Genomic DNA, 25,985 nt, shown 5'->3' with positions numbered 1-25,985 from the left:
AAAGGACGAAATATTCTTAACATGCTATTTGTTTGTCCATTTATGTTACCAAATGAAAGTTATAGCGAAAATCCACAAACTTCTGGAACACCCGTCGTAAGTTTAGATGCACATCGTACATGTATGGTATACATGCTGGCTAATTCGGCTGTACAGCCGTTTTCAATTTCAGAATTAAATATCTGGCTTATTTCGCATTTTTCGACACATGTTCTTCTTAACTTTTATTTTAATTTATATTGAAATACATATATATAATAAGTTTTTTACACAGTGTATATAAATTCATAAATATTTGACAAAATCGTATATACCCGCTTTAAGCTACACAGTATGCCATCATAAAAAACGTTTCACGAAAAGGTACTGCAATACAAAATAAGATGATATTGATTAACAATACAATATAAAATAAAAAGCATTTGTTTATTTAAATATCATAAATGTCAATGCATTTGTTGGTTTACATACAAAATTAAACATACATTCTATGCCTAACATGTCAAGAAAGAACGCTTAAACGTATATGATTTCGATCTGTATTATTATATCTGCATCCCATTTACATCGTTTAACTCGCTAATGTTATACTTATGGATCATATTGCTAGCCGTCACTTCTATTGTATTTGGCAGACGCGTTTACTTCTTACTTCTTTAATCTAGCTCAATAACAATAAAACAATATATGACTAAATAATCTAGCTGTATAAAACAAGCATACTATAAAAAATGATATATATTATTACTGATTGGAACAATACAATTAATAGGCACGCAAATATAAAGATACCAAGTAAATGTCTCTAAATGATACACTTAAATACTAAAATATTCGTATGAATATGGTTTTTAATTTCTGTCAAATTACATTGATTCAACGTTTGCTGACCAGTAAGAGACAATTAAAAACACCAAGCATAATAAACAAGAGCTGTCAGAGGACAGCGAGCTCGACAATTCGAGTGCTTGACAGTATAATGTAAGCCATCATGGAGAGGGGGGTATAATGTGGGTGTGTGCTGGTCATTTAATAGATGATCTTTAAAAAAAAAAGATTTTTTTTCTTTTTTTTTGGGGGGGGGGGGGGGGATTCTGGGCTGGGGCGTGGGGGATGGTTTGGGTGGAGTCCATTGTGGTATGTCAGGTAAGTGTTGTTTTGTCAAAGTATGAATAAAATATGATCATAAATAAAGAAGTTATGGCAATGTAACTAAAGTAATATGCATATTCTAAGTGAAAAAAGGGCCATTACTCTTAAAAAAATGCTTGATACAGTTGTCTGCTCTTGTTTATAGATTGGGGTCATGTTGGTAAAGAAGTTTGCAAAATATGAAAGCAATATGTCAAGGGACAATGAAAATATTTGAGATGGTACGCAAACTTTAACATAGATTTATCAATAACATGCATATTCTAAGTGAAAAATGGGCCATAATTCTTACAAAATGCTTGATACAGTTGTCTGCTCTTGTTTATAGGTTGGGGTCATATTGGTAAAGAAGTAAGCAGAATATTAAAGCAATATGTCTAGGGACATTGAAAATATTTGAGGTGGTACGCAAACTTTAACATTTGCACGCTCACGCTAACGCTAACGCCGACGCCGGGGTGAGTAGGATAGCTCCACTATATATATTTCATATGTAATAGTCGAGCTAAAAACACACTATTAATACGTGTAAACCATTTTCGATGTTCTTTAAAATAATTCTCAAACTTTTATTTTAAAACTTAGTTCAACGACGCTGTAATCTGGCTTGTCTACGCTAACTGGCATTTTCAATGTACGCTCTATGTAGCTACAGTTTCCTGTGTGGTCTACGAGGATAATCGTGTTTGTTCTGAAAACAAAACAAATCAATCAACGTATCAATGAATAAGGTAAAATAATAAGTTTACACATATCTAAAACCAAACCACTATTGGAATTAAATAGCAAAGACAGAGTAACTCCTAGTAAACAATCGAATAAGTTATAAAAGAGTACTGGTATGGTTACCTTGTTCCATACTTAACTTCCGGTGAGAAAACTGATACGGCTGCTCGCTGTTTGAAAAACTCACTCTCAGTGGACCTACCAACAGCCGCAAACTGCTCCGCAAGAACCAGGTCAGGTAAGTGTCTATAAGAGCAATCAAGAGATATTTAGTTTGAAGATTAATCAACTTACGAGCTTACAATGAATACCAAGAGTGTTGTCTTTTTACAGGGCCAACAGATATACAACGGATTGAAAGTACCCCTGTAATTTATTTATTGTCCGTAACAGAGTACAAGGTGATCCACCGAATCTCACGTACGATCAACCTAAGATCTGTTGATAACACGGCCTCCGGACGTTTACGTGATCGAACAGTAAAACATCCCCTTTAAAAGACTAAGTTTGAAATGTCAATGGATATGTCAAGCATGCCAAGTTACATTTGCCATATTATAAGTCACAGCATATATTAGCACCATAAGCAACCATTATTTTGTATAAATAATCTTAGCGCTAAATTAACATTTTAATTAACGTAAAAAAAATCTTCGGAAAGTTAAGACAAAGTTTGTTATAAAATTCGCACCTTACTCTATCGTTCATTAAACCCATTAAACGCTCAACGAGATCTGCTTTGTGTTCAGGGCTTCCGTAAGCCGCCACTATGTCCGAAAACTGCTTTTCTCCGACCGACCTTTTCTTCCAAGGCTTCGTGATATCGCGAGAGTTGTCACAGGAAACGTAACCTTCAAAGGTTTAACCATAACTTGTCACAAACATAAATGATTAAACAATTAGTATTGCATATACAAACAAGAGCACCGCATAACGGGTGCCACGCTCGGCTGCGGGTGCAGTTTTGAATAAAAGAGCTTGACAGAATTATTTTTTTAAGAAGTCACAGTGACCTTGACCTTTGACCTAGTGACCCAAAAATGGGTGTGGCATGTAGAACTCATCAAGGTGCAGCTACATATGAAGTTTTAAAGAAACGCGTGTACCAACCACGGCGCTATTTGGACGGTCGTGAATTTACTTACAATTTATAGATATACAATAGCATTATATGCTGCATTAAACTTTTTATAACATGCTTAAAAATTAACAATATACTTTATGCATACCATACAAATTGAAAACTGAACAATGTTCGTGCAAAAAAATCCTTTTACAAAAAGGAAAACCGTTAAAAAACCATCACATTACAATTTATGTGGCGACGAAAATGATAACTGAATTGTGTAGGTAAAATGTGTACCTACCATCCGAGTATGAATGAGTAATCGGCTCTGTGTTATGGCTACATGTTATCGTCTTCACGCACAAAGTGGGTTTGCTAAATAACACACAATAAATTAATCGATGTAGAATCTATTGTAATTCATTAATGAAACCTCACCAACGAAAAAGACCTGATTATTTTTTTTAATTTGAAGATTCAGACATCTTAATAACGACATTTGTCATTGAGGTAAGCGTGTCGTTTATATTAAATTATGTTTTTATTTCGATATTAATTAATAATTTCGATATACACGATATTAATTATTAATTTCGATATACACGACATTATGTATATACATGATCATTGATGAACATATGCAATAAACAGGTCATAATATGGAGCCCTCGTGCAAATAACTCACCAAGTGTGCTAATAACCACTAAAGGCACACTTCCTCCATATAATAATCTATACGTATTAACTGAAAAAAGATCGGTTACAGAAGTGCACTTTCTACAAAATCTTGTCATGTATTATGTATATGGAAAGTTATGGACGGCATAGGTTCTTTTAAGAAGCATATACTGGCTATCAAGATTATGCTGTGCAAATTAGTTTGCTTCGATTTCAACCCTTAAAAAGTCACGTTTGGTACACACTGTATTTATAAGCATTATTCATTAGCATACGTAAAACATGATTTGTGAATTGCATTCATACAATAGTGGATAAGAAAATAAGTTACTAAAAAACTTATATGAATTCTTCTCGATATATGTTCTTCGTGCGATTATAAAATACCATGTAAAATTCAAGCAAAATTACGAACAAACATAAATGGCGCATCGGCAGATGTACCGAACAGAAATACTATTGTAACATACTGTTGGTTAGTAAATTGCCGGTACCTAAGGTCCACCAAAATCAGATGGAAGGGGTTGTAGAGGTCGTGTTCAGTGGCGACATCCGCCAGGTACTCGTCTACTGTTTTCTCCCCGGTCAGGAAATTCGGAACAAAGAAACCTAATATTGTAACATTCAATGTTAAATGCAGAAAAAAAATCATAATTATTATATTTCGTGAGGTATTGACATCATATATTGGTATGCCGTTATGATTAATAGTATTAAAGTTTTCTCCTTCCAACCGGGGAAATATTTGACAAACACGCATGTAGTTTATTTCTTGATTTGGAGAAAGGACCCGGTCTTCCATTTAAAGGGAAAAATATCGAGACGACAAATCTAAGAAATTACAGAAATATATGGTTAACTTGAAATTTAGGGGGAAATTGCATCAGTTTAAAGAAATTATATCGGGATGGTTTTTTTTCTTGACGGAGTGGATCTAAATATGGTATCTGATAACAAAAGAAAATAGCCCTTATACATATAATATTTTAATATGAAAGCATTGGTTTGAAGTGTGAACACACGGCGTTACCTCTGCCTTTGGCATCTGGTTTCTGAACTTCAAGAATATTAAGTAAAATGGCGAGTTGTCCATTTTCTGATACGCCAAGCCACGTGCCGCCTTCTTTTCCTGGTTCTACGTCAATACCTATAATAGTTTTAATCGTGTAGTTAAACGATTGATATATTCGAAACAATTGACTTTTCCGTTTTGCAATACTCGGAGACTCAGACCGTTAACAAATCACGTGTTTATGTGTTTCGAAGTTTATAAGTAAGATCCTCGGAAGCATGATTCTGCTAATTAACTTACAATAATCACGACAGTTTTGATTAATATTGAGTTAGAGCTACAATTTCTATCTATTTAGTTTAAGTTTGCGCAGTTGGATTATACTTGAGAACAAGTACTTTTAAATTTAAACATTTTCATTTTAGCTCGATTACATCAAATGCCTAAGGCTAATAGAAACGCACTCTGTTACCCGTGCAAAACACCCCTGACCGTTATGGTGACCACGAGCCAAACTTACTTTCGTTAATCATGCGCCGGCTCCGAGAATTTAACTAAATGACATTTCGACCCGCATTCTAACCTGACACACTTGACAGACTACTTATTGGCTTAAGACATCAATACGGAATAAGCATGATCCATTATTGTGTATATGCTAACCACCAATCCAACGTCGGGCTGTTCCTCGGATTGCTGCTGTGTCGGTTGGTCTGTCCCAAAGTTCGTCCCTGTTGTTAGCCAAGATCAGTCTATATCCGTCCGTAGACTGCCCAAGGTGCATAAACAAAATGCACATCGTAGATTGATGTATGTATTCCTGTTCCAATAAAAATAGCAGTTGATTAATAATGACTTAATTTGACCAGCATGTCGCGTTCAGTAGTCGATTGTTGAGCGTCATGTCGTCAAATGTGGTCACTGGTATCAGAGACGTAGATAACAGAGACGTAGATTATCTGGTATGTGTAATTAATACAACCAACAGACACACAGTTCCTCACAAACGCACGGGGCACGTGAGCTATAAACACGTATATTTTGTTTGTGTTCTTTTATCTTCCATATAAATAGGATAAAACACGTACATTACGAAAAATTTACTCTGATTGGATAGTGAAGTATAATAAAATTGAAGCTTTTAGACAAATTTTAACTTTCATGAATACCCTGTCATACAATAATTTCAGTAAAATTTCTGCAAGGTACGTCGGTTACTTTTTCCCCGTTTAGATATAAAAAAGATCAAATGTTCTATTTTTGCATTATAAAATTATCTAAGTACTGTTCCAAAATCTGATTGACGTTTTAATGCCCAAGTTAGTTTTATAAAAGACGGTAATTGGCAATTCTGTATTTGATTAAGTTGATTTTCTTAAAGAAAATGAAGCACAGAATTGCTATTATAACGTATAATATATTTTTCAATGGATTATTCTATTTTACAATCGGGGTTTAGGTTTTCAATAGTTTTTCAAGCTCAACTAAAAATCATTGTTTCTTATAACATCAACGTAAATAGTGAATGCCTTTTCTTTAAGCGTAGATGCTCAATAGTTCTTTATTATTTCCATGATATTCCAGACTCAATGATCTCCACCCCCAAGTTATAAATGAACTTTACCCACGTGAGATATGGATGAACCAAACATTTCAATATCTTCAGGATTGTTGGAAAATATTGAACTTGCTGTGAACATTATTGGAATAGAAACTGAACTTAAAAAAGAACTCAACCATTTCAAAGATGAAAAATGTGTACCTTTTCGAGTAGTGAAACGTTTACATGAATTTTTATCCGCGTCAGGTATATTTATAGCAGAAACCGGAAGTTTCAAACGTCAAGGTTTTGTTTTGTACATTACGTGTATTTTTGTTTGATATGTTGGTGTGTAAAATAATTCCAGATAAGCAGTGAACACTTATTTAAGCGAAAGTCAATTTATTTGGCAATGTTGATCTTTTATACGTTATAATACCATGTTTAATACACTGACAGTGGAATGAAACTTATTTCAAATATTCACGGTTAAAAATGACCCTACTAGGCTACACACAAAATGTTTATAGGTTTCCTCAATAAAATACAGGAAAAAACTTGGTGACATTTTTGCTAGGTAATATTAAACAAATGAACTAAATCTTCACTTCGTTCCATTTATATGCAACTTAATTTAAATACATTTTCCTTGGAACACACTGACCATTGTTTTAACTGCCCATGTGATTAATTCAGATTTTGAAATGTTTTTAGTATGTGAATTAATAAGTTGTATGTTAAGATAAACAAACTACATGTATTATGTAGTGGCTGTTGAAAAATGAATATGGTGTCGTCCTCAGGGCCCTCGATTTGCACTTTTTACCATAGAATATTGGCGGCTTCCCCCATAAAAAGTATACTTTTATCCCCTATTTGGTGGAAAATTTCCCCATAAAAAAAAACAACGAAAAAACAAACGCAAAACCCGTAACGCTGAACAGATATTGTGTTTTCTAGTCTAATAGATACGGCTGTAGATGGGAAGTATTATGTTTTGCGCACCTGCATGATTTGTACATCTACATGTGCACCGTTTCCGGAAAATAAAATGTCACACAATGCTAAGCTTACAAGAAATAAATAGATTTTCTTTTTAAACAAACTGCATTAGATAGTATTAATAAAAACCAAACAAACAGTCAACACACAGGCATCGGCGATTACGTCATCAAATGACAATTCGATGGAAATTGAAGATGAACAATGGTCTGTGTAAAATCATTAAACCGACTGTCACACACATGCATCGATGACCGCAGCGACAGAATCATCAGAGTCATGTTCTTATCTAACAGTTCATATTTAAAAAAAACATTGGCTGACTAAAAACTAGTTAAGAGATGGAAGAAGAAAATGTGTCTTTTCAATGATTATTTTATTTAAGCACTGATAATATTTATTTAAGCACTGATAATAGTAACTTGCCATAAATAAATGACCATGCATGTGTGTAAAATAGGAGAGAAATACTGCTGCAACAACAGAAGTTTCACCTCTTTATTATACATGTGTATAGACATTCACTTTGTATTACATCATTACAGTATACACATGTAGTCTAATACGAGTGTCAAATACATGTATACTCAATTATAAAAAAAGCAATGAATATAGTGCAAACATGTACAACAAAAATGAAGTAAAATGAGAGACTAAGTAAAAAAAACACCATAAAAGGTAATCAGCGCGAAAATTCCCCCATATGAGGGATGTGGGTGGCTTTCCCTGGCAGCAAGAGAGGGCCCTGATCCTTACAAAAAGGACTTCTCAGTTCTGGTTTCAATCCCAATATTGTGCACAGATTATGAAATATTCCAATAACACCCAAGTACTAGGTCTTCCAAGGCTTGCGCCTAAGGCTTTCAGTGTGCTGAAAAATTAGTTACGTAACAATTTTGAAGTTGAATACCTCAGCTAAACATATTGTATGTCTGACTGTTATTTAGTATATAAATGAAGAAGACACCGTCTCATTCTATTATGTTGTGAGGGCATTCATGTCAATGACACATGTCCATTGTATTTTTTTACCATTTTTGGAACGGGGCCAGGTTGCTTTGGATTGGGAAAATCGTGTCTTTTGACTTAAATTGGGAAATTAGTGGTTTTGTTCGTTTGCAAACAATTATATTTTAAAATTGAGAATAAAATTATTTAAGTATTACATTTACTAAGATTAAACTTGTGGAACTGGATAAATAAACTAAATGTGCAGACTTTAATTATTATTATTTTATCCCCTGCCATCGGCGGAGGGATACAGTACACTCCACGCGTTTTCCCCAATTTCCCTCCATACTCCGCGGGTTTCGACCTGGAGGGAGATTAAGAAAATCCCGCTATACGCGGCGTTTGCATGATTTTGGACGCGGCGGTTAACGATCGGCAAAACTGATAAGCCGACGCGGCGGCCCTCGGCGTTGGCAACGCGGGGGAAACTCCGCGTTTTACGAGATAACGATCAAATTAATTTTGTTTGACTTCCTGATTTTCAAATAAAATTACATTTATTACAAGTACATACATGTACATGTAGTATAATATTTACAATTTAAAAAAAAAACACGATAGATCGATCCCGACGTGGTTGTAGAAGTAGTTGTTGTTGTATAGAAAACTCGTTGATTTACGACACACAAAACGTCGTCTTTTAACTAATACTTACCAATTAATATAAACACAGTTTGCAACATTGTTTTTATTTTGATAATTTAATCCAAAGTTTTCATGTTAGCAGGTGATTTTCTATACTGAACATGTATACAAATGACCAAGGACCCTAAAAATCTCGCAAATCTGTGTGAATTGACAGTTTGACGTAATCAAAGAAAAGCCGCTTCCTGTCTAAAGGCATAACTTACTCTAGTGAACACGTTCAACGAATGCATAAAGAATGGTTTTAATTGTCGGAACAAAGTCAATTCTCTGCTCGCTAATGCATTGATTTTCTCTTTGTTTGTAGGTTATTCCATTGATTGCTAAAAGGTGGTAACTATTGACTTGATAATTGCATTTAATATTCACAGTTGTATTCTTGTTGCGTCGACATTCTAAACAATGTTTACCAGTAATTATGGACCAAATCGGCAGAGTGACATTCACACATGTTAATCCGTTTTGTCAAAACACCGCAGACAGCAGTCTACACAATTGGTCAGTAGACAAGCTTTGCGTGTTTTCATAACGTCAAACACTTAAAATCCAGTTCCGCCCAGATGTCTTCTTTATTCAGTTTACAGTACAATTAGTGTTAAAATAAATACTCTACTAAAATACCGTAACGATACACATTCGGCGTGTTCGATTTGAAATTATTTTAGAGGAAATATCAACTTATTCGCGATATAATTTCGTTAATAAATACCAAAGAAACTTTTAACCGAAATCAACAAAATTTAATGTTCTCTGCGCTACAAAGTTTGTATAAAAAAAATCAATACACGCACGCTTTGCAGGAGTATACATTGTACCTTGACTTGTACATTGCAGCATAATTTTCGCGCGCTTTTGTCGGGAAATATATACATGATGACTGTATATTGGAAGCATTTGTAAACGTCGTGTTAACAATTAAAAATCGTAGTGTGTTTCGGATTACTAATTATTATTCTCATTTGGAATTTACGGAACATTATTCTTGTGTCATATGTGTTATGATTTAAATATTAATTTGTCAAATGTATTATATTAGACTAATTCATATTGTAGACGTACCTGTGAATTAAAAAACATAATTTGTATACGTATTAATTTTCTATACAATTATCTTTTTTATACTTGTACTACAGTATTTAAACAATTTATTATAACAATTTTTTTTATTTTTTGGCATGCCAAGTAGCACACTGCTAACGCGGCGTTGCGCGGCGATCACTGATAAGAACGGAAAGTGTCTACATTTACCGACTAGCCTAAAGTAATACACGCCGCGGGAATTAGCGAACGCGGCGTAACGCCGAGCGTTTTATCGAGTTCACCTCGCTCTTCCAACGCCGCGTGAACACTCGCTAGCAAAAAAAACCCGCGGAGGGAGCGCGTTTTTTGGGGAAAACGCGTGGAGTGTACTGTATTGTTTTGGCGTTGTCCGTCTTTCCGTCCGTCCGGAGCCATATCTTTTAAGTGCTTTGACGGATTTCATTGAAACTTGGTATGAGTATATATATGGATACTAGGATGATGCACGCCAAATGGCATTGTACACCATCTGTTAATAACGGAGTTATGGCCCTTTGTATCTTGAAAAAATGCTTGTTTGAGTTTCAAATATAACATGTTTGTGTCCAGAAGCATATTGGCGGGGGATATCAATTCAACAAATATGCTTGTTTAAATTCAATTGGTCCCATTAAAAAAATAATATATATATATATTTTCCATTGAGAATGGATCCTCCTACCAGACCCAATTTTAAATTAAAAAAATCACCGTTGTCTAGTTATATTTGCTTGTAAATAATAAAAATAAATTTTGCCATTTTGCAACACGATGTTTGTAAAATTCGCAACATAATTTCTAAATGCTTGGTTTCTTAATGTTTAAAGAAACACCAAGAATATAGAACATAAACACAAATTGCTTAATTAGCTCACCTGATTGCTCAGGTGAGCTTTTGTGATGGTCTTTGTCCATCGTCCGTCCGTTAACATTTGTTTGTAAACACTCTAGAGGCCACATTTATTATCCGATCTTCATGAAACTTGTTCAGAAGCTTCCTCCAAATGAAATCTCGGTCGAGTTTGAAACTGGGTCGTGCCGGGTCAAAAACTAGGTCACTAGGTCAAAAAAAAGAAAAAACTTGTTAACACTGTAGAAGTCACATTTCATGCCCAATCTTCATGTAACTTTGTCAAAATGTTTGTCTTAATGATATGTTGGCTGAGTTCAAAAGTGGTTCCGGTCCGTTGAAAAATATGGCCGCCAGTGGGCGGGGCAGTTTTCCTTATATGGCTATAGAGAAACCTTGTAAACACTCTGGAAGTCACAATTTTTGCCCAATCATCATGAAAGTTGGTCAAAACATTGGTTTTATAGATTTCTCGGACGTGTTTGAAAATGGTCCTGATCGGTGAAAAAACATGGCCGCCAGTAGGCGGGGCATTTTTCTCTATATGTATAAAGTGAAAACATGTGAACACTCTAGAAGTCAAATTTTTGGCCCAATTTTCATGAATTTTTGTCAGAACTTTTGTTTCCTAGATACGCGAGTTAAGTTTGAAAATGGTTCCGGTCTGTTGAAAACATGGTTGCCAGGGGGATGTGGCAGTTTTCCTTATATTTATATAGTAACGGTGATTTTTTTTGCTTTAATTTGTTACAGCCTGTGCCTTTTGAATTGGGAAAATTAGTGCGATAAACCGTGAAATTGGGAAAAATAGCGCGATAAACTATGAAATTGGGAAAAATTAAGCATTATAAATAGGATTATAAGTAACAGAAGTGATATTGTTTTTAAGTGCATGTTCAGGGAGTTTTCTAGAAAAGGAGTCTGGTCAAATTGGGATTTTTTTTAATCAATAAAAGTGGCAAGTTTGGGAATGATTTATGGACAAAAATGACTAAATTCAAGTTATATATTTTGTAAGATGTTTAAAAAATAAAGTTGAGACCTAGATTTAAGAAATCATAATTAAGTTATATGAGACTTCTTTCTAAAAAAAAAAAAAAAAAAACAATTTTTTTTTTTTTTGGAAGTTGGGCTTTTTTTGGGCAATTTTGGTCAGATTTTTGGGGAAAAACGTGTATTTTTGCGATTGGGAAGCAGCCGAAAAATCAGCTGTAAATTTGAGCAAAAAAAATCACTGAGTAAGAAGGCTTGCAAAAAATCATGAAATAAGGTCATGTAACATGTGAGACAACTCTTCTAAATATTGCATTTAAGTTTACAGTAGTTACTCCCCTTTGATTATTAATGTTTTCATAATAATACAGTGTAGTTGTGTTTCATTTATGTGTTAATTGTTATTCAAGGTTGGATGTTTTTATGTCCCCTTTCGAAGAAAAGGGGGCATATAGTGATCGGACTGTCCGTCCATCTGTCTGTCCGTCTGTCCGTCTTTCCGTCACACTTTGCATTTAGGTTTCCAAAAATGCTCATAACTTCTATGTCCCTTGAGATATAACCTTCATATTTGGTATGCACGTGTATATGGACAAGGCCTTTCCTTTCGCACACATTTTTATACATTTTTTTAGCCCTGTGACCTTGACCTTGAACTAAGGATCTGCGTTTAGGTTTCGAAATCTGCGTTAAGGTTTCAAAAAATGCTCATAACTTCTATGTCCCTTGAGATATAACCTTCATATTTGGTATGCATGTGTATATGGACAAGGCCTTTCCATATGCACAATTCTTTTTACCCCTGTGACCTTGACCTTAAACTTAGGGTCCGCGTTTAGGTTTCAAAATCTGCGTTTAGGTTTTGAAAAATTCTAATACATGTACTTCTATATCCCTTGAGATATAACCTTCATATTTGGTATGCATGTGTATATGGACAAGGCCTTTCCATACGCACACAATTTTTAACCCCTGTGACCTTGACCTTGAACTTAGGGTCCGCGTTTAGGTTTCGAAATCTTTGTTTAGGTTTCGAAAAATGCTCATAACTTCTATGTCCCTTGAGATATAACCTTCATATTTGGTAAGCATGTGTATATGGACAAGGCCTTTCCATAAGCACAATTTTTTTTACCCCTGTGACCTTGACCTTGAAATAGGGTCCGCGTTTAGGTTTCAAAATCTGTGTTTAGGTTTCGAAAAATGCTTATAACTTCTATGTCCCTTGAGATATACACATGCAACCTTCATATTTGGTATGCATGTGTATATGGACAAGGCCTTTCCATACGAACATATTTTTTTTCCCCTGTGACCTTGACCTTGAAATAGGCTCCGCGTTTAGATTTCAAAATCTGCGTTTAGGTTTCGAAAAATGCTCAAAACTTCTATGTCCCTTGAGATATAACCTTCATATTTGGTATGCATGTGTATATGGACAAGGCCTTTCCATACGCACACATTTTTTTTCCCCTGTGACCTTGACCTTGAACTTAGGGTCCGCGTTTAGGTTTCAAAAAATGCTCATAACTTATATGTCCCTTGAGTTATAACCTTCATATTTGGTATGCATGTGTATATGAACAAGGCCTTTCCATACGCTGTGACCTTGACGTTGAACTTAGGGTCCGCATTTAGGTTTCAAAATCTGTGTTTAGGTTTTGAAAAATGCTTATTACTTCTATGTCTCTTGAGATATAACCTTCATATTTGGTATACATGTGTATATGGACAAGGCCTTTCCATACGCACACCATTTTTTTACCCCTGTGACCTTGACCTTGAACTTATGGTCCGCGTTTCGGTTTCGAAATCTGCGTTTAGGTTTCGAAACAGCTCATAACTTCTATGTCCCTTGAGATATAACCTTCATATTTGGTATGCATGTGTATATGGACAAGGCCTTTCCATATGCACACAAATTTTTACCCCTGTGACCTTTACCTTGAAGTTAGGGTCCGCGTTTAGGTTTCAAAATCTGCGTATAGGTTTCGTTTTTTTTTTATAACTTCTATGTCCCTTGAGATATAACCTTCATATGTGGTATGCATGTTTATATGGACAAGGCCTTTCCATGCGCACACAAATTTTGACCCCTGCGACCTTGACCTTGAACTTTGGGTTCGAGTTAAGGCTTCGAAATCTGCGTTTAGGTTTCAAAAAATGCTATAACTTCTATCAAAGCGTTTATATGAGGCATATGTCATCCTATGGTGACAGCTCTTGTTTTTAGCTTTTGTGACTGGTCTTTGTCCGTCGTCCGTCCGTCCACATTTGTTTGTAAATACTCTAGAGGCCACATTTATTGTCCAATCTTAATGAAACTTGGTCAGAAGATTTGTCCCAATGATATCTCAATCGAGTTTGAAACTGGGTCATACTGGGTCAAAAACTAGGTCATTAGGTCAAAAAAACAGAAAAAGCTTGTAAACACTGTAGAAGTCACATTTAATGCCCAATCTTCATGTTACTTTGTCTCTATGTCTGTCTTAATGATATGTTGGTTGAGTTCAAAAGTGGTTCCGGTCCATTGAAAAACATGGCCGCCAGTGGGCGGGGCAGTTTTCCTTATATGGCTATAGAGAAACTTTGTAAACACTCTTGAAGTCACAATTTTGGCCCAATCATCATGAAAGTTAATGAAAACATTGGTTTTATTGATATGTCGGACGAGTTCGAAAATGGTCCAGATCGGTGAAAGAACATGGCCGCCAGTGGGCAAGGCATTTTTCTCTATATGTATATAGTGAAAACATGTGAACACTCTAGAAGTCACATTTTTTGCCCAATTTTCATGAAATTTGGTCAGAACATTTGTTCCCTTGATACGAGAGTTGAGTTGGAAAATGGTTCTGGTCAGTTGAATAACATGGCTGCTGAGGGGGGGGAGGGCAGTTTTCTTATATTTATATAGTAAAAAAAAGCTTGTGAACACTCTTGAAGTCACATTTTTTGCCCAATCATCATGAAACTTGGTGAAAAGATTGGTTTTATATATATTTCAGATGAGTTCGCAAATGGTCCCGATTGGTCAATAAACATGGCTGCCAGTGGGGTGGGGCAATTTTCCTTATGTGCCTATATAGAGAGAAACCTTGTGATTGAACACTTATAGATGTCACATTTTTTGCCTAATCATCGTGAAACTAAGTAAATACATTGGTTTTATTGCTTTCTTGGACAAGTTGGAAAATGGCTCAGATCGGTGAAACACACTTTTTAGCTCACCTTATTGCTCAGGTCAGGTTTTAGGATTGGTCTTTGTCCGCTGTCCGTCCGTCCATATTTGGTTTGTAAACACTCTAGCATTCACATTTCTCAAGCATTCTTTATCAAAGTTGCTGAAAGATCTCAGTCAAGTTTGATGATGAGCAAAATCACATAATTAATGCCATAATTATTGCCCTTAGATTGTCCAAATTTTCATTATATTATACAAAATCCTTGTAAGCAAAGTTTGATGTTTGGTAAGGGGGGTCAACTCAAAATATAGGTCACCATTTCAAATCTTACCTAAACAAAAACACTCCCTACGCCAGAGTTTTGGTTCAATAATGATGAAACTTGACCAGGATGTTTGTCTGGTCAATATCTAGGTCATGTTTGACATTAGGTAAAGATTGAATGAACCGACTCCTCTCAGGTGAGCGAACTAGGGCCATCTTGGTCCTCTTGTTTTCTTTATACCCTTAGGTTTTCATACTGGCTCCCACATAAATAAAATTCATTAACATTTATAACCATTTTCCCCTCAATTTGTGTGATGACTGATTTACAATAAATTAAACTTCAGTACACAAATTATCATTGTTTCACTTTTAAAACTGAGGTCATGTCATCTTGTTCCTCAGAAGAGTTTTAATATGTTTGTGGGGAAAATTCCAAATACAGTATCCAATTACAATGTGTAAGTTTGAGGTGTTCCAAATATTTTGGAAGAGAAAATGTCTGCCAAAAATGTAATTTTAGCAGATAAAAATATGTGAAAATTTCAGATGATTGGCAATAAAATCATTTAATGCAATTTATGTATCTAAAGACTAAAAACAAATATTACAAAAAAAATTGATATACATTTACCGTCAATGAGGGACACTTCAGTTGGCTTTTGCCCATATTATATTACTCAAAATATGCAGCTATTTAGTCTTTACGTCTTAAAATTTCTAATCTGAATGAATTACACCTTATGTCATTAATGTCAATTTCATGTTGAACAGGGACAAATATCTACCTACATGAGTTGATCCAAGGCTGTGATGTTTGTTTGCCTACAGTTGAACTGGCATCAAGGGTATGTTTGTACAGATCAGAAACATCTACTTGTTTCTGAAAAGGTCCAACATGTTTGTAACGGAACTTCATAAACATGTAATAAATAAAGATTACACATAAAATAATTTCCTGCATCTGGGAAATGTGTCCCTGATACAACCGATTCTAATAATAAAAATAAATAAATTACTGACTGCCTATAAAATATGTGTGTCCAAACATGTATCAAGCAACCATTAAGTAAATATTTTTATGTCCCCCACTATAGTAGTGGGGGACATATTGTTTTTGCCCTGTCGGTTGGTTGGTCTGTTGGTTGGTTGGTTGGTTTGCGCCAACTTTAACATTTTGCAATAACTTTTGCTATATTGAATATAGCAACTTGATATTTGGCATGCATGTGTATCTCATGGAGCTGCACATTTTGTGTGGTGAAAGGTCAAGGTCAGAGGTTAAATATATGTGGCCAAAATCGCTCATTTTATGAATACTTTTGCAATATTGAAGATAGCAACTTGATATTTGGCATGCATGTGTATCTCATGGAGCTGCACATTTTGAGTGGTGAAAGGTCACAGTTAAGGTCATCCTTCACGGTCAGAGGTCAAATATATGTGGCCCAAATCGCTTATTTTATGAATACTTTTGCAATATTGAAGATAGCAACTTGATATTTGGCATGCATTTGTAACTTATGGACCTGCACATTTTGAGTGGTGAAAGGTCAAGGTCAAGGTCATCCTTCAAGGTCAGAGGTCAAATATATGTGGCCCAAATCGCTTATTTTATGAATACTTTTGCAATATTGAAGATAGCAACTTGATATTTGGCATGCATGTGTATCTCATGGAGCTGCACATTTTTAGTGGTGAAAGGTCAAGGTCAAGGTCATCCTTCTAGGTCAAATATATGGGTCAAAATTGCTCATGTAATGTAACTTCTACAACATTGAAGCTAGCAATTTTATATTTGACATGCATGTGTATCTCATGGAGCTGCACATTTTGAGTGGTGAAGGTTTCACGGTCAAGGTCATCCTTCAAGGTCAAACGTCATATAGGGGGACATTGTGTTTCACAAACACATTTTGTTTATAAGATTGTTTTTTTTGTAAATTTAAAATTCTGCATTAGCCATCAATATGCCCCTTTGATTTTTAGCTTGGCTGTTTTCGGAGAAGACCCAAGGTATTGTCATAGCCAGCTCGTCATGTCGTGTCCATCGTCGTGTCCGCCGTCCGCGTTGTGCTAAAACCTTAACATTTTGTCAAGGTTTTGAACATTGGCTCTTAAATCAAAGTGCTTCCACCTACAACTTTGAAACTTCATATGTAGCTGCACCTTGATGAGTTCTACGCGCCACACCCATTTTTGGGTCACTAGGTCAAAGGTCAATGTCACTGTGACCTCTAAAAAAATAAGAAAAATTGCGACAAGTTTTAATTTATAAAAATTGCACCCGCAGCCGAGCGTTGGCACCAGTTATGCGGTGCTCTTGTTTTATCAGGCATTTATAATTGAACAAACTTTTTTTTGCTCTGTATGGGGCCCACTTTTGATCATGATGTAAAATTTTAGGATAATGATCTTTTATCCCTATGATGACCTACTGTTTGATGTACATGTAATGCTGTGCATAATTTAAAAGTAAATAAATAAAGGTACAATTGAAAATTACAGGATCCTGAACTGGAGGCAAGATGCAAGAGGTTAAGGGCTCAGCAAGAAAACCGGGAGTACAAGAAGATGGTTAGGGAGGTGGATAAAAAGGTCTGCTGGGGAGACATTAGAGGCATGTTCTGGGATAACAATCTGGGTTTTATGAATTTGCATATGGTATCGTCTTGGATAAAAAGCCTGTGCACACATTTTGTTTATTTTATGATACTTTTTGCCATATCAGTCTCTTATAGATGAGTTCATTTATGTGGACATTTCCGTCCTTGATCAAACTGGGCAGTGTGACTTTGTTTAGTACGTAAGGCAGATACATTAAAACCAGTTTTACAACATGCATCATTTATGTAGTTTCCATTCTATCATTTAAGTAATATTTACATGGCCCTCTTTCGAGTGATCATGAAGTCTTGGAATTGTAACAAGGGCGAGTTGGGTCCGCCCCACCCTCTCCCCCCCCCCCCCCATGGCATGTGAACACATATCTAGTTTAATTTTGAATACACATATGATTGCATGCATAATATCCTTTACAGAACAATTCTGGTAGTAAATCAACATTTTAAGCACTGTCTACAATTGAAACGCCAAACCTAAAAGAATACATAACCAATTAAACTCTTTCCTAGGAACTGACAAAAGGGTTTGCTCGTTTGGTTTTAAGGCAACAGCAATGCCAAAGCTATTTGTAATTAGAATAACACAATTATTACAAGCATTTTTCCCATTGCAACTCGTAAACCTAAACGAATCACAGAGATTTAATTCATGATATGCTAATTAACTAATCAGTTTCCTTACTAAAGCTCTCTGTTTATTTAGGTAGTTGATAGATTAAGCAAATATTTTTATATGTTTGAAACATTGCAATTATTGAAAGAAATTAACTGTCATACCTCAAAACATATAAAAATTTAGAAATGTGAAAATGGATTCTGTTCAATGTGCAGTCAGTACAGCTCCAGACAAGGCCTGAGCTTTCAGCACAGTCAGTATAGCTCCAGACAAGGCCTGAGCTTTCAGCACAGTCTGGTATGGAGCTGCACCCTGTCAGCGTTTAACCCTTTGCATGCTGGGAAATTTGTTGTCTGCTAAAATGTCGTCTGCAGAATTTTTAAAATTAGCATTTTCTTCGATTTTTTTTCAAAGAATACTATCAGAATAGCAAACAGTTTGGATCCTGATGAGACGCCACATTCTGTGGCGTCTCATCTGGATCCAAACTGTTTGCAAAGGCCTTCAAAATTCGGTTCCCGCACTGAAAGGGTTAAGTCATTCAAGGTTTTGTAGTCTTCTTAGTAGTCCTCATGACTCCACAGCTGACTCAATCGATGCATGTTTTCTTCTTGCAGGACAGGGATTATTTTGCTCCTGGTAAAGATTGTAAGTGAACTTTAAAGATAACTCAACTATTTTAACCCATTTATGCCTAGTGGACTCTCCCATACTTCTAAATTGGATCAATTTATTTCCAAAATTAGGGACGTCTAGTATATTTATTTCTATATTTAGAATATTTCTTATTGAAATTTCTTTAAGCAAACAGCGCATACCCTGATGAGACGCTGCATCATGCGGCGTCTCATCTGGGTCTACGCTGTTTGCCAAGGCCTTTTTTACTAGACGCTAGACATAAATGGGTTAAGAAAATTAATAGTAATTCATTAAATTATTTGGTTAAAATATGCATTTATTTTACTATAACAAAGTCAATATTGAACACATATGTTAATCTTAATGGTTATTTTAACATTTTAAGGACATGGCTGTTATTCATAAAATATTGCAATTATGATTTTAGAATGTTTAGTTTAATTTTTGTAGTTACTTTATTTAATTATGCCAAGATTTGTGGTAGAGGTAAATAATCTCAATTTATGCTTTAGTGAATGTAGTAAACTTTCTATTACTGGTAATATTTGTTTTCCACATTATAGTAAAGGAAATGAACCGACAGATGGTGTCAGTCTTCAACTTTATAGTCACTGTGGGAGGAGCATTTGCATTTGGCTACAAAGGGGTGGAGTACTCATTTCATGGAGATACCTTTGCTTTTGTACGTATTTAGATAATATTGGTCAAAATATATAAACATTAAAATGAAATGAGTTATGCTTCGTTGAAATAATCTTTAAAGATTTTTTGCTGTGCTCTTAGTGTTTAATACATTGATTCAAAGAAGATAGCTAAGAATAGCTTTAAATTTTATATTTTATAATAACAAAATTTGTTCTTTAATTCACTGTTGAATGATGAATTTTATTCACTAAAATAAATGACTTATCAAAAACAACACATTGACTTTCAGTCTAGCAATATCCATTCAAGGTTGATTGACTATACATATATTTGGTATTGCAATATTTGCCTGAAATAGGTTTAAAACTTACAAAAATCTAGAACAAGCATTTTAAGCTCACCTAAGTAAATGAAAAAAATTGTTCATGGTGAGCTTTTGTGATTGCCTTTTGTCTGTCGTGTGTTGTGTGCATCAACAATTGCTTTGTTAACACCCTACTTTTATGGTCCGATCTTCATGAAATTCAGTCAGAAGATTTGTGCCAATGATATGTTGGACAAATTCCAAAATGGCACTGTTTGGTTGAAAAACTTGGTCCCCAGGGGGCTGGGCATTTTTCCTTATATGGCTATAATAAAACCTTGTTAACCTTCTTGAGGCCACATTTATTGTCCAATCGTAATAAAACTTGGTCAGAAGATTTATTCTAATGGTATCTTTTTTGAGTTTGAAAATGGTTCTGGTGCTTGAAAAACATGGCCACCAGGGGGGGGGGGGGGGCATTGTTGCTAATATGGCTGTTTATTGCTATATAAAAACTTTGTTAACACTCTAGAGGCTGCATTTATCGTCCGATCTTCACACACTTAGTCAGAAAATTTGTCCCAATGATAGCTTGGAAGACTTTGAAAACGGTTTAGGATGGTTAAAAAAACATGGCTACCAGGGGGCGGGTCAGTTTTTAGCTCACCTGATTGCTCAGGTGAGCTTTTGTGACTGGTCTTTGTCCGTCTGTCCGTCCGTCCGTTCACATTTGTTCGTAAACACTAGAGGCCACATTTATTGTCTGATCTTCATGAAACTTCATCAGAAGCTTATTCTCAATAAAATCTCGGTCAGTTCGAAACTGGGTCGTGCGGGGTCAAAAACTAGGTCACTATGTCAATAAAAATAAAAACTTGTAAACACTGTTGAAGTCACATTTCATGCCCAATCTTCATGTAACGTTGTCAAAATGTTTGTCTTAATGATATGTTGGTTGAGTTCAAAAGTGGTTCTGGTCCGTTGAAACACATGGCCGCCAGTGGGCGGGGCATTTCTTATTTGGGTATAGAGAAACCTTGTTAACACTCTAGAAGTCGCAATTTTATCCCAATCATCATGAAAGTTGGTCAAAACATTGGTTTTATTGATATCTCAGACGAATTCGAAAATGGTCCAGATCGGTGAAAAAACATGGCCGCCAGTGGGCGGGGCATTTTTCTCTATATGTATATAGTGAAAACATGTGAACACTCTAGAAGTCACATTTTTGGTCCAATTTTAATGAAATTTGGTCAGAACATTTGTTTCCTTGATATGAGAGTTGAGTTCGAAAATGGTTCCGGTCAAGTGAATAACATGGCTGCCGGGGGGGGGGGGGCAGTTTTCTTATATTTATATAGTAAAAAAACACTCTAGAAATCACATTTTTTTACCAATCATCATGAAACTTGGTGAAAAGATTGGTTCTATATATCTCAGATGAGTTTGCAAATGGTCCCGATCGGTAAAAAAACATGGCTGCCAGGGGTGGGTGGGGCAGTTTTCCTTATGTGATTAGAGAGAAACCTTGTGATTGAACACTATAGAAGTCACATCTTTTGCCTAATCATCATGAAACTTAGTCAATACATTGGTTATATTGATTTCTCAGACAAGTTGGAAAATGGCTCAGAGCGGTGAAACACACTTTTTAGCTCACCTGATTGCTCAGGTGAGGTTTAAGGATTGGTCTTTGACCGCTGTCCGTCCGTCCGTCCACATTTGGTTTGTAAACACTCTAGCATTCACATTTCTCAAGCACATTTCTTTATCAAAGTTGCTGAAAGATCTCAGTCAAGTTTGATAATGAGCCAAATCACATAATTAATGCCATAATTATTGCCCTTAGATTGTCCAATTTTTATACGCCCGTATAAAATACGGGACGTATTATGTGAAACCCCTTGGCGGCGGGCGGCGGGCGGCGGGCGGAAGGCATCACTTTGTCCGGACTCTAATTCAAATTGTATTCATCCGATCTTCACCAAACTTGGTCAGCAGTTGCATCTAGTTGATATCTAGGCCAAGTTCGAATATGGGTCATGCCGGGTCAAAAACTAGGTCATAGGGTCAATAAGTGCATTTTCAAAGGGGCCACTTTGTCCGGACTCTATTTCAAATTGTATTCATCCGATCTTCACCAAACTTGGTCAGCAGTTGCATCTAGTTGATATATAGGCCAAGTTCGAATATGGGTCATGCCGGGTCAAAAACTAGGTCATAGGGTCAATTAGTGCATTTTCAACGGCGCCACTTTGTCCGGACTCTAATTCAAATTGTATTCATCCGATCTTCACCAAACTTGGTCAGTAGTTGCATCTAGTTGATATCTAGGTCAAGTTCGAATATGGGTCATGCCGGGTCAAAAACTAGGTCACAAGGTTACTTAGTGCATTTCAAGCATTTAGCATGGTGTCCGCTCTCTAATTGAAGTAGTTTGCATCTGATCATCACCTAATTTGGTCAGAAGTTGAGTCTAGATGATATGTAGATCAAATTCGAATATGGGTCATGCCGGGTCAAAAACGAGGTCACGATCGGACACATAATGAATTTCAAGCATTTAGCATGGTGCCCGCTCTCTAATTGAAGTAGTTTTCATTTGATCTTCACCAAATTTAGTCAGATGTTACATCTAAATGATATCTAGGTCAAGTTCAAATATGGGTCATGCCGGGTCAATAACTAGGTCTCGAGGTCACTTAGTGCATTTCAAGCATTAAGCATGGTGTCCAAAACCTCCGAACGGGCGTATCTTGTGACAGTTTGGCACTCTTGTTTTTTTATATTTTACAAAATCCTTGTAAACACTCTAGAGGTCACAATTTTGTTTCAGATTTTATGAATCTTGGTCAAAATATTTATTTTTGTAAGCAAAGTTTAATGTTTGGTAAGGGGGGGTCAACTCAAAATATAGGTCACCCGGTCAGATCTTACAAAAACACTCCATATGCCAGAGTTTTGGTTCAATAATGATGAAACTTGACCAGAATGTTTGTCTGGACAATATCTAGGTCAAGTTTGATGTTTGGTAAAGATTGAATGAACCGACTCCTCTCAGTTGAGCCAACTAGGGCCATCTTGCCCTCTTGTTCTTATATGGCTATGGTAAGAAGATTAGTCCCAATGATATCTTGGAAGATTTTAAAAAATGGTGTTGGTTGCTTTAAAAAAATGGCCGCCAGGGGGCTGTGGGGCATGTACATGTACCCTTAAATTTCGTATAAATGAAAAACTTGTAAACTCTATATTGCTATGTAAAAACCTTGTTACCACTCTAGTGGCAACATTTATTTCTGATCTTCACAAAACTTGGTCTCAAGATTTGTCCCAATGATAGCTTGTAAGACTTCAAAAACAGTTCAGTTTCATCGAAAAACATGGCTGGCAGAGGGTTGGTCGGTTTTCCATTTACCGCTATAGTAAGACCTTGTTTACACTTAAGAGGCAACATTTATTGTCGGATCATCATGAAACTTGGCCAGAAGATTTTTCCAAATGATATCTTAGCTGAGTTCTAAAATGGTTTAAGTTTCTTGAAAAAAATTGCTGCCAGGTGGCGGGGCTGTTTTCCTTATATTGCTTTAGTAAAACCTTGTTTACGCTCTAGAGGCCACATTTATTGTCCGATCATCATGAAACTTCATCAAAAGATTTTTCCCTATGTTATCTTGGCGGAGTTCGAAATTTATTTCAGTCTCTTGAAAAACATTTATTGTCTGATCTTCATGAAACTTGGTCAAAAGATTTGTCCCAATGATATCTTCGATGAGCTTAAAAATGGTTCTTGTTGGTGGAAAAACATGGCTTTCAGGGGGAGGGTCATTTTTCCTAATATGGCTACAGTAAAAACCTTGTTAACACTCTAAGTCACATTTATTGTCAAATCATTATGAAACTTGATTAGAACTTTTGTTTTAATGATATCTTGGATGAGTTTGAAAATAGTTCCTGTCTGTTGAAAAGCATGGCTGTCATGGGGCGGGGAAGATCCATACATGGCTATAGTAAAATCTTGTTAGCACTATAAAAGCTACATTTATAGTTCACCCTTCATGAAACATGGTCAGAAATCATGGGCTAAACAGAGCTGGTCAGTTCCTTTGTATCTCAGGTGAGCTACTTTGGACCTCTCAGGCCCTCTTGTTGTTGCTTTACCTACAATATCATATCATAAGCATGTTTACTTGTATTGTTTCAGCAACTGATTGTCGGATTGTCACTGGCAACCGTTGTGTTCTTTGCTGACCTATACTTCCTGCTTAAGGAAAACAGCTAGAGAACGTCTGGTGCTACATCTGGCAACCACGTATAGGAGCTACATGTACTTCCTCTAGTATGTTGATTGAAGCAAAGGTTCTGTTGACTGGCCTATATAATGTTTTACGGATTGGTGATAAGTGCAATATAACATGTTGTAGTGGACGCAGGACGATGATTAAGAAAGTGGTATTTTTTTTAGATCCACTATTCATGACTGAACAAATTATATGTTAATAGTATAGCTATGAAACATGTTAATATTTTTTTGTGTTCCTATGAACATCTTGCATCTTGCAAACAAAAATTCTGATTAAGACTTGTATTATCTGCAATTTTTATCACTGATGTAGAGCTGTTTTTGACTATGGAGTTTAGGATATTAGTTTTTATTAATCAATTGTTTCATTATTCGGAGTAAAATATATTTTTTAAGTAAGTATTTTGTAATCACGATGACTGATTAATGTTTAACTTAGTTAACAATTATTCACGCAGTTGTGACTATTGTGTTGATTTTTATGCTCCCCCAAAATAGTTTTGGGGGAGCATATAGTTGCCGCTTCGTCTGTCCGTCGGTCCGTGCACAATTTTTTTTCAAGGTTATTTCTTAGCAACTAATAACCGGAATTCAATGAAACTTTATGGTAAGCTTCACTACCAAGAGGAGATGTGCATATTATCAGCGGTTACTTGTCGGATGATTTTTCACAGAGTTATGGCCCTTTGAAAATTTCCATTAACTGTACTTATAGTGCAATTATTGTCCGGGCTATTTCTCAGCAACTAATGACTGGAATTCATTGAAACTTTATGGGAAGCTTCACTACCAAGAGGAGATGTGCATATTATCAGCGGGTTCTGGTCAGATGATTTTTCACAGAGTTATGGCCCTTTGAAATTTTCCATTAACTGTACATATAGTGCAATTCTTGTCCGGGCTATTTCTCAGCAACTAATGACCGGAATTCAATGAAACTTTTTGGGAAGCTTCACTACCAAGAGGAGATGTGCATATTATCAGCGGGTTCTGGTCGGATGATTTTTTACAGAGTTATGGCCCTTTGAAATTTTATATAAAAAAAATCTTGTCCCCCCCAACTACTGTGCCCTCAAGACAGTTCCTTTTATCTGAATATAAAGTGCAATATTGTGACAAAAAAAACTTTTGGGAGCATCACCCGTCTCCGACGGTTTCTTGATTTCTGTTGTAATAACTTCATATTTGTTTGCAGTATTTTCGCAATACTGATTAAACAACTTAACTATTTATGTTAGTAAAACATCTTTACCAGTAGGTAATGTGGCTTGTATTAGAATTTACTAAGTTAGAATCAATCATAAAAAAGAACACTGTGCGGCAAGAATATGTGCATGACATTATTTTAAGGTTGGCCAATCACATAGGCGCCACAGTGGATAGGTACCAATCACATAGGCACTGCAGTGGATGGGTACACATCACATAGGCTCAGCAGTAGTGGGGTACTAATCACATATGCACTGGAGTGGATGGGTACCAATCACATAGGCCCTGCAGTGGTGGGGTACCAATCATAGGCACTGCAGTGGATGGGTACCAATCACATAGGCACCGCAGTGGTGGGGTACCAATCACATAGTCACCACAGTGGTGGGGTACCAATCACATAGGCACCACAGTGGATGGGTACCAATCAAATAGGCACTGCAGTGGTGGCGTACCAATCACATAGGC

The 25,985-nt window shown here is 36.0% G+C and overlaps 2 protein-coding genes across 6 annotated transcripts; one reads left to right on the top strand and one right to left on the bottom strand.

Moving 5' to 3' along the window:
• Positions 1–1,080: 1,080 nt before the first annotated feature.
• On the bottom strand, positions 1,081–6,665 carry LOC127855582 (transport and Golgi organization 2 homolog). Of its 4 annotated transcripts, none has more exons than XM_052391320.1 (8): positions 6,397–6,665; positions 5,298–5,454; positions 4,653–4,769; positions 4,093–4,231; positions 3,246–3,319; positions 2,570–2,729; positions 2,002–2,124; positions 1,081–1,843 (listed from the first exon to the last, which is right to left on the bottom strand). In XM_052391320.1, exons 2-8 carry the CDS (start codon positions 5,431–5,433, stop codon positions 1,714–1,716), a joined length of 879 nt encoding a protein of 292 aa, XP_052247280.1. In that variant the 5' UTR covers positions 5,434–5,454; positions 6,397–6,665; the 3' UTR covers positions 1,081–1,713. The 4 variants fall into 4 exon arrangements, with proteins under 4 accessions (XP_052247280.1, XP_052247289.1, XP_052247298.1 ...); XM_052391329.1 differs by having other exon boundaries at positions 4,117–4,231; XM_052391338.1 differs by lacking the exon at positions 4,653–4,769.
• On the top strand, positions 6,066–25,565 carry LOC127855667 (transmembrane protein 199-like). 2 transcript variants are annotated; one of them, XM_052391424.1, is made up of 6 exons: positions 6,066–6,480; positions 15,955–16,028; positions 17,689–17,778; positions 19,038–19,068; positions 19,623–19,741; positions 24,210–25,565. In XM_052391424.1, exons 1-6 carry the CDS (start codon positions 6,270–6,272, stop codon positions 24,285–24,287), a joined length of 603 nt encoding a protein of 200 aa, XP_052247384.1. In that variant the 5' UTR covers positions 6,066–6,269; the 3' UTR covers positions 24,288–25,565. The 2 variants fall into 2 exon arrangements, with proteins under 2 accessions (XP_052247384.1, XP_052247392.1); XM_052391432.1 differs by having other exon boundaries at positions 6,073–6,441.
• Positions 25,566–25,985: the final 420 nt, after the last annotated feature.

Source organism: Dreissena polymorpha, chromosome 1, assembly GCF_020536995.1.
Source record: "Dreissena polymorpha isolate Duluth1 chromosome 1, UMN_Dpol_1.0, whole genome shotgun sequence".
In the NCBI taxonomy this organism is placed as follows: Eukaryota; Metazoa; Mollusca; class Bivalvia; order Myida; family Dreissenidae; genus Dreissena; species Dreissena polymorpha.
Note: the sequence above shows the minus strand (reverse complement) of the source record. Positions and strands in the feature narration are given on the sequence as shown.